This window comes from Vidua macroura, chromosome 20 (genome assembly GCF_024509145.1).
Source record: "Vidua macroura isolate BioBank_ID:100142 chromosome 20, ASM2450914v1, whole genome shotgun sequence".
Taxonomy (NCBI): Eukaryota; Metazoa; Chordata; class Aves; order Passeriformes; family Viduidae; genus Vidua; species Vidua macroura.
The window spans coordinates 5125145-5139637 of NC_071590.1; the positions used below are offsets into that span (position 1 = coordinate 5125145).

The 14493-nt window shown below is 42.6% G+C and overlaps 1 protein-coding gene across 10 annotated transcripts in view; it reads left to right on the forward strand.

Annotated features, from left to right (window-relative positions):
• Window positions 1-14493, forward strand: part of CUX1 (cut like homeobox 1) — a 270331-nt gene that overhangs the window by 192098 nt on the left and 63740 nt on the right. For 6 of the 10 annotated variants that reach the window (XM_053995232.1, XM_053995235.1, XM_053995234.1 and 3 more), the window contains 7 exons: window positions 4298-4346; window positions 5365-5461; window positions 6551-7222; window positions 8166-8231; window positions 9595-9696; window positions 11899-12725; window positions 14111-14276. In XM_053995232.1, coding sequence (XP_053851207.1) covers window positions 4298-4346; window positions 5365-5461; window positions 6551-7222; window positions 8166-8231; window positions 9595-9696; window positions 11899-12725; window positions 14111-14276 — 1979 coding nt within the window. The remainder of the gene's footprint in view (window positions 1-4297; window positions 4347-5364; window positions 5462-6550; window positions 7223-8165; window positions 8232-9594; window positions 9697-11898; window positions 12726-14110; window positions 14277-14493) is intronic. The other 4 variants (XM_053995236.1, XM_053995242.1, XM_053995239.1 and 1 more) reach the window with 3 other exon arrangements.

The window sequence follows — 14493 nt, forward strand, 5'->3', positions numbered from 1 at the left end:
AGCTTCAGGTTTTAGCTAGTTTATGTCCTCATATGTAAAGCATAAATGGGAATAAGGCCACAACCTTCCAGCTTCTTGCATTAGATATTAAATGTAAATGTGCTGAAACAACAAATGAGTTTCAAATCCTACATGCTTTAATGCAAAGGTTTAATACAACAGGACCAGGACTTTAAAGCCAGACTTAAGGTGCCAAGAGCCCAATATATTCATTGAATATACTCATTTAAGCTTACTTTGCATTTGTACTTTAAATACAAATCCTGTATTCCTAGTGATAATACCAATATTTTAATTTTTCTTTTTTTTTTGCAACACTGACTTACATGAGAGCAGGGGTGGAAAGGCAGATCAGAGAAGCTGTGACACAGGAGGCTTCATGTAGTGCTTCTGCTCAGGATAAGCCTGCAGTGAAATAAATGGGAGACTCTGCTGGAAGTGGCCCTGGTTGGGTGCCAGTAAATTAACCCTGTTTTCCCAGCTGTTCCAGCTTTTATATCCCTAATTTGTGGATTGATAGCTGGCCTGTAAGGGCCCTGGGGTCCATCACCATCCTGTGGGATGGTCTGAGGGTTGAGACCCTCCGGGAGAGCACCGAGGATGTTTGCAATGCTGCCCCCTCCGAGCAGCTGCTTCACACCATTCCCATGCTCCACCTAATCCAGAAGGCGTGCTGAAGGCTCAGTGTGCATCCCCTGGCACTGACAGTCTGATCTGAAGTGAGACTTGCTGTAAATGAGGCTGGGAGAAGTCTGTTGCTGTAAATCTGGAACCCTCACCAGTCTTGCTGCACCTGCCTTGAGCCCTGAAACACTGACAGAAATGAACTGCTCATAACATTTGCACCTAGAGAAAAGAGAGCAGGAATAGAATGAATTTTTTAGGAGTTTTGGCACTGATGTATTTTCCTTAATCCTTCCTGGGATGTTAGAGGCACGCTAGGCTGAGGGTCTCAATATCAGCCAACTTCTTCCTCTGGAGGAACTTAGGTGGGCCCATGTCAAGATCTGGGATGGGAGGATTCTTCACTTTCTGCCTTGGCTTTTGTGCCCAATGGCTTCTAAACCTATTTTTGAGATCTGAGAGCTCTCTGTGTGCCTTCAGTTCCCTCTCAAGTAGCACGACAGCGCTGACCCTGCTGCCTTTGCAGTCGGGATCAGACGAACAGAAAGTCGAGCTGTCCCAATGCACACTTTGCTTTACAGTCAGATCTTTCAAGTCTTCTTAGATGTGCAGATTCAAGTCACAAGATCATTCCTTTAAAAAGCAGGTAACTGATCTTGAGCCACAGATTGAGTCAAGATCTCATGGGTAAAGATATTCCTGGAATCCAAAGAAGAAATGTTGTGCTTCTCATATTCCTGAGGAGAATGTGTCTTTTGTGACACATTTGGAGAGTCATTTTTGACATGTTTAACTTTTACATTCTTTTAAAAATGAACCTGCTGGAGTGAATATTCCTCTTAGGGCAATTAGAGGTGCCATCAGCTTGATTTTTAGTATATTCTGTGTTTCAACTGTATAGGAAATTATCTGTGAAATTGTCAGAAAGTTAATTCAGTTAGCAAAGAATCCCCTTCAGGTAGGCAGAGGTCAGTAGGTTTCCAGCCAAGGTTTGAATACACATTGCCTGCACCAATCTCACTGGAAACACAACTGCTGCAAGGCTCAGGATCCTTCCTGAAGGTCCCAGCTGGCAGCAGGTGCTCAGAATCAAAAATCATCAGCCTGTGCAAGGAGAGGGATGACAAGATCAGGGCTTTAGAGGCAGATTTTTTGGTGTGGAGAACCAAATATAACCATAACCAGGTTTATGCTTCCAACCATTGTCAGCCTGGTTCTGGGGGCAGCACTGTGTGGTCAGGGCACAACTCACATCTGCTCCTTCTGGGAGAGAGCAGCTTTTTCTGGTTTAGCCTCATCCAGGAGGAAGGAAGGTGTTTGGAATGCTGCTGGATTGCTGCACATGGCAAACCCACGTGTGGTAAGTGGGGTCACCACTAGTCTGAACTGAAATGGGATTTCCCATGGGACATAATTTACTGTTCAAACTGGGTTTGAAATTCAGATGAGTCTCCTCATTTGGGCATCATGAGGATGTGCATTAGGACTGGCTGTCCCTGCAGAGGCCATTCCCTGCAGAAGTCATGGAAACAGAGACCTGGCAACCCCTACTCAGGGAAGAAATGCTGATGTCTGGCTCCAGATCAGGAGGCTGAAGGATCTGCTTTATTAAAACGATACTATATTACATTAATATACTATTTAAAGAGATATTATCCTGTTCTACATACTTACTTCTTACTTACCTATCAACTAACAAACAAACTCGTGACTCTGCTGAGAGCCCGAGCCACAGCTGGATCCCACTGGTCACTGACCCCAAACAACCTTCACCAGAATCCAACCCAGCAATCCCTGCAGGTGAACAATCTCCACACCACATTCCACATGGGGAAAACAAAGGAGCAGAGATAAAGATTGTTCTCTCTTCTTCTCTCTGTGCTTCTCCTGAGAGACAGAATTATATCTCTCTGTCCAGAGAATGCCACAGGATGCAGAGCTGTGCCTAGAAACACTGGCTTTTGGGGATTTGCCACCTGAGTCACACACCTGTGATGTCAAAGTGATGTCAGGGTCTCTGAGAACTCGAGCCATTAGTCCACATCCTGTCCTCTTGACTGGCACCAGTCCTCTGATAGCACAGGAGTTGGTTTTGCACCTGGCTGAGCTGTTGTGCTCACACAGAGTCTTCACAGCATCACTTTATGTGCTGTGTATGGGGCGATGGCTCCACCCTACAGCCAGGCAAGAGGTGACACTGAGTGATGCCATGTAATGAAAGTGATTGCCAGAAATTTGTGGTTTCTTTAATTCCTATATTATAGGGATGCCTGTCAGAATTAACCCTGTGTGCAGTGAGTATGCACAGATGCAAGATACATGAGGTCTCCTTCTCAGAATGACTTTTTTCCCCTTGGGGTTACTATGACTTTGGGTGATCTTGAATGGCCCAAAGACCTGATTTCCAGAGTGTCACTTAATGCACATCTAACTCTGGATTAATCCAGGGACAGGTTCAGGCAGTTAATGGGTGCCTGGCTAACTCCTCGTGGCATCCAGAACTAGTTCCTGTGTCTTAATGCTGGACTCCTGCCTTTTTTTTCTCTCAGTTTCCACATTTCATGGAATCACTGAATGTTTTGGGCTGGAAGGGACCTTAAAACTCATCCAGTCCCACCCGCTGCCATGGGCAGGGACACCTTCACTCCCCCAGGCTACTCCAAGCTCCACCAGCCTGGCCTTGGACACTTCCAAGGATCCAGGGGCAGTTCCAAAACCTTTAATACATGATCCACAGCTTTTAATACAGTTAAATACATGATTAACCAGATTGTTCCTGCTCACAGAGTTCCTGGTGCTTTATACATGACAAATGCTGTATAAATACCATCTATATGTGTTTATGTGTTTTTCTTCACCAAATGAATGTTGTCTTTGTACGGTAAGAAGCTGAAATCATTTATTGCTTCAGTCTGAGGAAGTTCATGTCCTGCCTGCAGCAGGCTGGTCTTAGAAAAATTATCTAGCAAAGTACAGTTATAAGTCTGGATTCCTGTAAGATTCTGGTTTGCCAGATGACACAGCTCTAACTGAGAGCCTCTGAAGGGACACGTCCTCTGACCGCTCACTATTTGTATAAAATATTGACAATGAGACTATCAGATTTTCTCCTAATGTACTTATAAATATTTGGATCTTTCATATTTCTTAAGAAATATTGGGCCATTTTGTCTTCCCTTTGCCATAGAATGAGGGGGTTATTAAAATGAAAAACTGCCTTTTAGCCTGTAGTGCCTTGGTTGGGAGGATTTTTTGTGCATATTTTCCTTGCTGGTGAGCTGGTGTATATTCTGTGAAGTGCTGTACTGTGGTGGTGATTCCCCTGTTTTGCTGCTTTGCTACAACTTCCTCATTCCCTTCCAGCTTCACAGATAAATTTATATTGTTTCTGACAGCTTAAAATGTTATATCCTTATTAACCTTTAAATTTACACTTTAAGCTGGCCTGGTGGGATTGCATATGGAATGATTTAGATGATGCTTGAGAAAATTTTCTTATCCAATAACTGGTTGGAGGAGTTATTCTGTATTCATTAGGAGATTGTGTTACTGCAAGGAAAGTTGTCATCACTTGTGTTGCTGAAGAACAGGACATGATAATGTTAATACTCATTAATGGAGTTGTTATGAAAAGGAGAAATAGAAAATAATTTCTTTTTTCTGCCTTCCACAGTATATTGAAATCCATGGAGTTTGCACCATCTGAAAGCTCTGGTGCACAGGTATTGAACTTACTTTTGTTTTCTTACTTATTCAACAGCTCAGTTGGTTAACAAAAATTTTGTCTTGCAATTTCTTGTTGTTGACATTGACAGTTTCCTGTTGATGTTGAGGCTTCTCGGTCCATCCTTGTTTTTCCTGGTGTTTTCTTATGTAAAAAGCTGAACTGGACTTTTTTTTCTTTTTTTTGGTCTGTTAATTTCATTTAAGTGGTCAAGGACAAAGTGACATTTCAGCTGTGCTGGAGTGGGTAAACCAGAATGTTGTGAAGTTGAGTAATTTAAAGATACTGGAGTTGGTGTAGGGGCAGCACACTGTGCAAGGACTTCAGCATTTTAAAGTATTTGTTAGCCTTGAAAATTTCTTTTCACAAAAGAAAACAAACCTTGGAGTACTGAGAAAGCTCTGCTGTTCCAGCAAATTAATCTTACTTCAGTTTAAAGGTTATGAATTAAATTCCTGTTTCTGAAATCCAGACTGAATGTCGATATCCTCGGATTAATTTTCAATGGGTTTTTTTAATGGTCAAAGGTTAGATATTTAGGGGAGAGTAAATAGCAGGTTTCTCTGACTGATGTTATTTTGAACAAACTGTTTCTGCTGAAATGCAGCATGTCAAGGAAATGCTTAGCTTGGGTCAGTTGACCTAGAAGGGATAATATAATCTTAACTCCTGTTTTAATCAGATTAAAAGGAGTCTATAGCTTTTAAACTGAAAGTGTGCCAGGACCATTTAAAAATAAGTGGGATTAAGAAAATGTTCCATTGCACATCTCAAAATAATGCAGAATTGATGAATGATTTACAGTGAAAATTAAACAGTGAATCTCTTCCATGGCTCCCACCAGAGCCTGGAGTGATTCCTGCCGATCTGTGCCCAGCAAATTCCCTCGCTGCCGTCAGAGACCAGTCAAGCATTTGTTTTTTTTTAAATTTTTTTTCCCTCTGAAATCCTTTTTAGTGCCTGAGTGAGATTCTCAATGCTTTGAGAAACAAACCTCCCTGTTTGGTTTCCTTTAGGATGCATCCAAGCCGCTGGAGGTGCTGCTGCTGGAGAAGAACCGCTCGCTGCAGTCGGAGAACGCCACGCTGCGCATCACCAACAGCGACCTGAGCGGTAGGTCCACCCAAATTTTGGCTCTTCTGGGTGCCTCTGCTGTCCTGTGATGGGAGGGAGGGCTGAGTGAGAGCTGAGTGTCTGAGCTAATGCATGGCAGGAGGATTAAGAAGCAACAGGAACACTGCGTGACGTTGGATTTCTGTAGTTTTATAGGCTGGATAATGAAGTAAAAGTTAGAGAGTCTATAAAGGTTAAGGAAGAGGATTATAGGCTGTACCAGTGTTTGAGGCTGTCTTCTGTTTTGGGAGCAAATCCATCTCTTTCCCCCACACACAGTGTTTTGCAAAATGTTTGCATGTAGATCACAGTCTCCCTGTCTGATACACTTGGATATACCACCAGCAGGTCAGCTCGGGAAAGCAAAATCCTTTCTTTCCAGCGAAGTGTGTTTGCTGTTTGGCTTTCCTGATGTGGGCTTTTATATCTTGTGTGCACATTTTTTAAATGGCAAGTCATGGAATTTCCAGATTCTTGAATGATGGTTTTTGCAGCTGGAAGAAAATTAAAAGTTGCCACTGGCCCTGGGATTACTGAATTCTGAAGTGTTTTATGACTTTTAACTGAGCGATCTTGGTGCATCCACCTAATGGTTATTCCTTTATTCAAATTGGTTTGTTCCAAAAATGTAAATGTTTGCTGCATTTGGGTTCAGTCAGGTCCAATGAGTCATATCTTGAATGAGAGACAACAGAGAGACTTGCTGTCTGTAACTGCATTTATTTAACTGTATCACTGCACTTCATGTAACTGTTCTAGTGTTAATGTCTGTAAGGGGGATTCTCCAGGCTGCAACATACAAGAAAGGTGCAAACATGAAATGCATGTTGTTTGTTTTGGGGGCCTTGTTTGGCTTAAAAATTTTCAATCATGGAAAAAAAAAATTAAAAATAAAAATTAAAAAAAAATAAAAATAACCCAACAAATGAAAACAAACCAAAAACAAACAAAACCAAAACTCCCACCGCCACTCCATTGGCCCATGTCAATCTGCACTTTTTCCCTTTGCGGGGCAAACTTTGCATTTTTTTATCTTGGTTTTTCCCTCTTTGACCCCCCATAATGCATTATGTTTGACCTTCCTTGTAGGGTCAGCCAGGAGAAAAGGGAAAGACCAGCCTGAGAGTCAGCGTCCTGCAACCTTGCCGGCCTCCCCTCCTTCCCAGTTGCTCCGCAACGCGGGGGAGCAGGCTTCCAATACTAATGGTACACACCAGTTCTCACCAACGGGTTTAAGTCAAGACTTTTTCAGCTCATCCCTGGCGAGCCCCAGCTTACCCCTGGCCTCCACAGGAAAATTTGCACTAAACTCTCTCCTCCAGCGACAGCTAATGCAGTCCTTCTACTCCAAGGCAATGCAGGAAGCAGGAAGCACAAGCATGATTTTTCCAACAGGTCCATACAGCACAAACTCCATATCTTCCCAAAGTCCATTACAACAAAGCCCGGATGTAAATGGCATGGCCCCATCTCCCAGCCAGTCAGAAAGTGCTGGGAGCATCTCCGAAGGCGAGGAGATAGACACGGCCGAAATTGCACGTCAGGTGAAAGAGCAGTTGATCAAGCACAATATTGGACAGCGGATATTTGGACATTATGTGTTGGGACTGTCACAAGGGTCTGTGAGTGAGATCCTGGCCCGGCCAAAGCCATGGAATAAACTGACTGTGCGAGGCAAGGAGCCATTTCATAAGATGAAGCAGTTCCTGTCGGACGAGCAGAACATCCTGGCTCTTCGCAGCATCCAGGGCAGACAAAGAGGTAAGAGCTCCCCAGCCCCCGGCTCCTCTTAGTTCCAAACATTCCAAACCAGGAGCTTCTCCATGCTGGGCTGTTTGTGCACTGCTGCTGCTGCTCTCACCCAGGTCAGGTGCCAGGTGCAGCAAGTTCAGCTCTCCAGCCCTGCTTTGCAGCACTCAGGCAGGTTCGTATCTGCGCTTATGCTTTTTTTAGCCACTGGTTGGTGCCTGTCAGCAGGAGCGAGCAGCAGGGACACTCACAGCCCTCACTTCCCAAACATGGAGCAAAAAGGGTCAGCAGCTACTCGGGCTGTCAGCCCTCAGAAATACTTGGGGGATTTTTATTTGAGGTTATTTACTGAGACCAGGCTTTTGTTGTGTCTTGTGTGATTATGTTTTTTCCCCAAAGTGTTCTGACAAAATAGGGTAGGTGATGCATGAGATGAGTAATTAAAACACAATCCCAGTTTAAAGCAGCTTTGCATATTTAAGGCAGCGATTTTAAGAAGTAACATGGATTTCATTGTGATTCATCTTAAGGCTGAGATTTACATTTCGAGAAACTGAAAAGTAAGTTGTTTACAGTCAAGAAATATTGGAAAGGACAGGCAGGGTTTTCCTAGATTTTGTTTAATTGGAAGCACACACTGTTAGATTTATAATCTGTTCTTCCTTTTGATGATTGTACTTGAGGGGATTATCTGCCCATCTTTAACCTCTTCATTTTTGGTATCTCTAGACATTTATTTATATCTGTCTAATCTCCTTTCCGAACATAGCTGTAATCTTTATTAACAAATCAGCCAGCCTTGCTTCTTCCCAAGTAGCCAGTTCCTCCTGCTCAGGGGCCCAAGGGGCCAGGAGAGCTCAGGGCCAGGCTGCCAGCTCCTCATGTCACACAGCCCGTGATGTCAGAGCAACCATCCCCTGATTGTTTTGTTCTTACCAAACTTGTTTTTCAACAGAGAATCCAGGCCAGAACCTGAACAGACTATTTCAGGAAGTACCGAAACGAAGAAATGGGTCTGAAGGTACGTCACAGGCAGGTGTTTTTCTTTGCAGTCAATCCCTAGGAAGTGGAGTGTGCTTTAGCTGTGTGTTTCCTTAAAACTGTGCAGTTTGATTCTGGCCTGGAATCTGATAGAAAAACAGACAGTAAGTATAAAACAAACCATGGGTTAGATGAACACTTTGCTTTTTCTAATTCTGCTGCTGCTGTACTAACGTAACCCTGTTTGGATAGTTCTTCCACTCCCATCCCCCCTGCATACACAGATAAAGAGAGAGAAGGGATGGAAGTGGCTTTATAAAGTCATCAGATCTATTGAAATGCTCTCTTTGCTATTTTTATGGTTTTGGAGGGAGAAAGTTGCGTAGTTATAACATCAATTGCATACTGCTTCTGCTCCAGGTTTACTTCTTTCTTCTCATGGGGCTTATGCTGACAAATTCCACTTTAATACACTGCTAAATTAGTGTGATGCTTAGATCAGTATTATATATGAAAAAGACAACAAGATAAGTGAACATCAGATCCATAAATTATCACTAAACAGGAAGGCTGCACATTTTTGTTATAGATTAGTTGCAGAATTTTTCTTTAGTGAGACCAGAAAGAAGGAAAAACAAAGGCAGGTACATCAAAAGTCTGTAGTTATTTTGACTCCAGTCACAAATTACCTCAATTGCTTACAAACAATAATCTCATAATGGAAAATGCAGCTAAGTGCAGTAGCACTTAGTTTTCCCTACTTTTCTTCCCCTTAGAGGTTAAAAAACAAAACAAAACAACAAAAAAAAGCAAAACCAAACAACCAAGTAATAGCTCTTAGCTGGAGAGTACTTCAAATGGTATCTGTGTTTAAATGACTCTTTCTCTTAATGTATTAACCTCTAGAAAGTTAAAAATTACTTTTATCTAGTTACTTTTTAATTCTGTTTTGGGCTGAATGTATACTCATCCTACTTTGCCTAGCAGCTGATGCCATTTTTAAGTTGAATCCTGGGCTTATTTTTTTGGCTTTCTTCCTTTCCCCTCTAGTTCTTTTCCTTTCTGTTTCCTCTTCCCCTCAAAAAAAAAAAAAAAAAAAAAAAAACAAAAAGAAAAGGAAAAGAATAGATCTATATATGTTATCATAGAAAAGGAATATATGACCACCTAGTTCTTCCTCTGATGTTCTCACCATTCTGGGGCAGCTAGAGACAGACACAACGAGGATATTTTGCTTTTATTATATTAAGTACTTTTTTTGTGTGCTGTAAATGTTGGTAAAGGTCCTGTGCAAGTTGTCCTCAGGTTGTGCTGGCCATGTATCACATACAGCGTGTCTTTGTGTTACAAAAACAGCCGAATAAGAGTTTTCCTGGTGTCATCAGTTGTGTTTTCCTCCCCAGGTAACATAACCACACGAATCCGAACCGCAGAGTCTGGCTCTGATGAAGCCATCAAATCCATTCTTGAACAAGCCAAAAGGGAGCTGCAAGTACAGAAAACAGGTATGGGCTCATTTTGTCTCTGCCTGCTTTTACTGCAGAATTTAATTAAAACAATTGCCATGAGCTTTCTGGTCAGTTAATTATATTCTTAAAAGCTTCAGTGTAGATTTGAAGAGTTTTTTGGAGATTTTTATTGTTATTTAGTGGAGTTGTTTCTGTCTCTGAGACATCCCAAGTTAAGGTCGCACGTGTCCCGGCGTGGTGGGGTCTCTGCTCTGCCCTGCTCCCTGTGGGATTTCTGAACACCTTTATCCCTGTGATAAAGAGAGCTCTGAGCTCCTGGCTGCCCTCCAGACCTGAAGGAGTCACTGAGAGGAACCTACAGAATCTTTTCTTCTCCCAGTTTGCTCCTTGGAAGGGGAACAGCTCCTGCTTTCTCTTCTCTTCTGTCTCACTCGGGCCCCAGGGACACAACTGCACAGGAGAGGGGCTGGATGGATTTGCTGGGGTGAAGGTCACACTCCAGGCAGCAATTACCAGTCCCAGCACCATGGTACATCCTGTACTCATACAGGCACACTCAGTCCTGACTCTTAGATGACTTTATTTTTGGTTACAGAATGTATTCAGTGAATGAATTGGCAAATCCAAAACACATTCCCTTTCCCAAAAAATTCCTCTCAGCCTGAGATAAGTCTAATTTCTCATTGTATGCTGTTATGTAATTAACATTTCTGTCTTGTCAGTGGCCCTCTCAGATTTAAGAGTTCCCAGTACTGCTATTGGGCTGAAGTAGAAATTACTGTGCAATACTTCTGTTTCATTTTTTAAAGTAAATACTGATTTACAGTTCTGGATAGTTGTCTTTCAAATGAAAACTAAGTTAATTTATGCCAGAGGATAAAACACTAGTTAATATATGATCTAAATAATATGACTTTATACAAGAAATTATTACATAGAGAAAAATGTGGGGTTTGTGCAGAAAACTGCAAGAATGTTATTCAGTAGCATGTTTCATCTGAGAGTCTCAGACTTCCTTTCAAATATTAATTTGGCCTCAAAACTCCCTGTGAAACCAGCAGATAAAACAGCAGAGTATCACTGCCTTTTTTTCCTATTCCTTAGCTTTTCATGTATTTTACAGTGTGTGACAGGAAGGAATGTAGGGAGGCAAATTCAGAAATGCATTCAAATGAGCTGTAGTATTATTGGAGTGATACACAGCATGTTGGAAATCTTGTTTCACTTTGAGGCCACTCCTTGCAGTGTGGGGTTCCCTGCTCCCACCTGGTGCTTCACTTGCCTGTTCTCTGCAGAGCAGCTTTCAGAGGAACTGGTTTCCAAGCACTGGGGACCTCAGTGGAGACTGAAATAGAAGCAGATGCCATTGCAAAACCTCTTGGCTCTGCAGAGATAATTCCCCACCCACGTTCCAGTCTCTGTTCATCCCCAGCTGCTGCAGCACAGCCACCCAAATCCTGGTTCCCCACTGGAATGCTGCATTTGGGGGTTATCTCTGCTGAAAGCACCTGTGACTCCATCCTAGAGCTTCAGATAAGGGAGAGGGTGATGGCCAGGTGTCAGCCTGGCTCTGGTAGAGCTGTTTATTTCAGTGGTTGGGACCATGGTACAAGAAAACAGGAAGCAGGAGCATATTTAGTTTGTCAAGTGAAATAATGATGATCATCTCTTCCTAAAGTTCTGCCTTTGTTGTAATTTGTGTGTTGTGTTTTTGAAGTTAAAAGGTCTCACCTTATTTATACTGGAATAGTCTGTCCAGGTGAATGCAGCTGTGTTCAGTTCTGAGTGTGTGTTAAATTCATTTGTGGAGAAAAGAGTGAAGTGAAAGGTTAAGTAACTTTGTAAATGCAGCTATAAAATGTTATTGACCACATGGGGGTGGGGGAGGAAGAAGTGAAGGGTTGATTTTCAAAGGCATTTATTTGAAAATTTTTACAATGGTGGAAGGGCAAGTGATCCCAGACTTGTGCAGCTGAGTCTGTGCGTGCAAACATCCAGCACTTTGGCAGCTCTCGAAATTTTCCAGTGAAGAACTTTGGAAATCTTACATTATTTTGAAAAGTGCAAATCTTTGCTTAGTGAAAACTCCTCCCTCCCATGCAGAAATTTATTTCAGCCCCCCCCTTTTTTTTTTTTTTTTTTTTTTTTTTTCCCTGTCAGGGAAGTGTTTACAGTAGCACGTGTTGAATATAAAGCATTTTCCTCTGTTGCATTTAGTCTTTTGGTTGTTTTTCATAGCTGAGCCGGCTCAGCCGCCTTCTGCCTCTAGCAGTGGCAATTCTGATGATGCAATTCGATCCATTCTGCAACAAGCCCGACGGGAAATGGAGGCACAGCAGGCTGCCCTTGAACCTGCCTTAAAAACACCACCTCTATCTCAAGCTGACATTTCTATCCTGTCCCCCAAACTAGTGTCTACACCTGCAATGTCTTCGGTTTCCAGCTATTCTCCTTTGGCCATATCCCTGAAGAAACATTCATCTGTCACTGATTCCAGTATCTCTGCATTGCAGAACCTCTCTGGGCTCAAAAAGGAGCCTCAGGAGGCACCTGTTTTAGAGCTTCATGGAATAAGTGATTCTGCCCAGGGTATGTTGAGGCATGTTAAAAATGAGTTGGGACGTGGTGGTGTTTGGAAGGACCATTGGTGGAATACTGTGCAGCATGAGAGAAGAAATGCAGCTCTTCCCGAAGATATAAAAGTTGAGGAAGCCAGTGGTGGAAAAGAAAAGGTCAGCAATCAGACTAGGCCAGATCGTAGCCAGCTCCAAGGACCGTCTTCTTCCGAGTATTGGAAAGAGTGGCCAAACGCGGAATCTCCGTACTCGCAGAGTTCTGAATTGAGCATGACTGGGGCGAGTCGCAGTGAGACACCACAGAATAGCCCCCTCCCTTCATCCCCTATCGTGTCCTTGTCCAAGCCATCCAAACCTTCGGTTCCTCCACTGACACCCGAGCAGTATGAGATTTATATGTACCAGGAGGTGGATACGATAGAGCTAACGCGGCAGGTCAAGGAAAAGCTAGCAAAGAATGGCATCTGCCAAAGGATCTTTGGGGAAAAGGTAAAGAAGTGGTTCTCTCTTGTTTCACCAGTGTTGTGATTGTGCCCTCTGCTCCTTACACAGGTGCAGAGCCAGAGGGGTCCTATGGAAAAATGGTTTTGCTCCGTGTGTGAAGTATTTCAAAACTCACTAAGTATTAGTTTCCCTGTGCGGTAGGAATTGCAAAGGTTTTTATACAGGGATTGGCTTCAGCCACTTGGAATTAGGAATGGGGCCCCGAGTTTAGAAAACTTGAAAGCTGAAGCAAACATTGCTGAGACTCAATATTTCATGCTTAATGTAATGAATTCATGGAATATTTGAGTAATACCATTGTCATGACTGGAGAGTCTTAACTTTGTTATAAGTGAAGATTATGGACACAAGAGCATTTTTCCTTTTTCATTATTATTTGGAAATGTGCACAAGGGCATTAAAACAAACACATGGAAAATCCCCTAACCCTCCTTAGTCTGAAGTCAAGAATTCCAAGTCATTTCTAATACCTGCTGCTCAGTACCTCAGTGTGCTCTGAGATGTTTTAGAGCAATGTTTGATTACAGATAAGGCTCCCTGAAGTTCTCACATTGTGAGCCCTAAGCACTGACCACGTGGGATTTTGAGGGTCCCTAACCACCAGAAAACCCCTCCCAGGCTGTAAAAAGTGTTGGGCATTTGTTGTTTCTTCTTCCTATAAATAATTGAATCAATATAGGAGTGTAATCGGAGCTGGCATCGCACTATTACCTTCTCACTAAGATGTAAAATGAAAAGTCTGACCTCTTGGGGTCATTAAAGATCCCATGGCAGCTTTCATTAAGTATGATTTTTAACTCTTGTACCTGTGCTGAATACCAGGCAAGTAATTGCATTCTGCCTGTCTGAAATTCTCCCCACTCCCTCCCCTCATTCAGCTGTATTCTTAAATATTTACTTATGTGGAGCAGCCGCTGCTACAGGTGAAAACACACATCGTTATAATTCATCCCCCAAAAATCAACCAAATATAGGCCTAGTCCCAATTATTTTTGTTTGAGAACAAAATACATGCCAGTCATTGCCTGTTTCATCTGCCTGTGTGTGCCTGGACTCAGTGTTTTTCCTGTTAAAACTGATGAAACTGTTTGACACAAAATATGAAAAGCATGCAAATCCAGGCTGCTGCCACCCAGATCCTGCAGGAAAAACCCACCTTCCTTCAGAAGGCAACACAGCAGGAAGAAAGGCATTTCCATCCGAGTATCCACAGAGAACAGTTTTTATAATTGTCCAATTTTTACAGTTTTTATAATTGTCCATATACAAACAATTTGAGCGATACAATAAAGGAAACCAAAGTGACTTAAATTCCCCCCCGTTTCCAGTGCCAGTGTGTTAACGTGCCATTCTTGGTTGCTTCACTTCAGGTATTGGGGCTGTCCCAAGGAAGTGTCAGTGACATGCTCTCCAGGCCAAAGCCATGGAGCAAATTGACCCAAAAAGGCCGAGAACCATTTATTCGTATGCAGCTCTGGTTGAATGGTGAGCTGGGACAGTGTGTCCTGCCCGCACAAGGGCAGCAACAAGGACAAGGTAATTAAAATTCCACTATGTTGTTTGAGTTGAGGAGGAGGAGATTTTTTTTTTTCTTTTTCTATTTTCTGTATTTTTTTTTTTTTTTAAATTTGCAGTAAGCCAGCCTTGCACCAGTGCTGGTCCAGGCATTATGGAAGTGGCACCATCCACCCTGGCAGCCCAGCCAATCCCTAAGGGGACGTGCTGGGAATGTTTATGAACATTTATGTGTAAT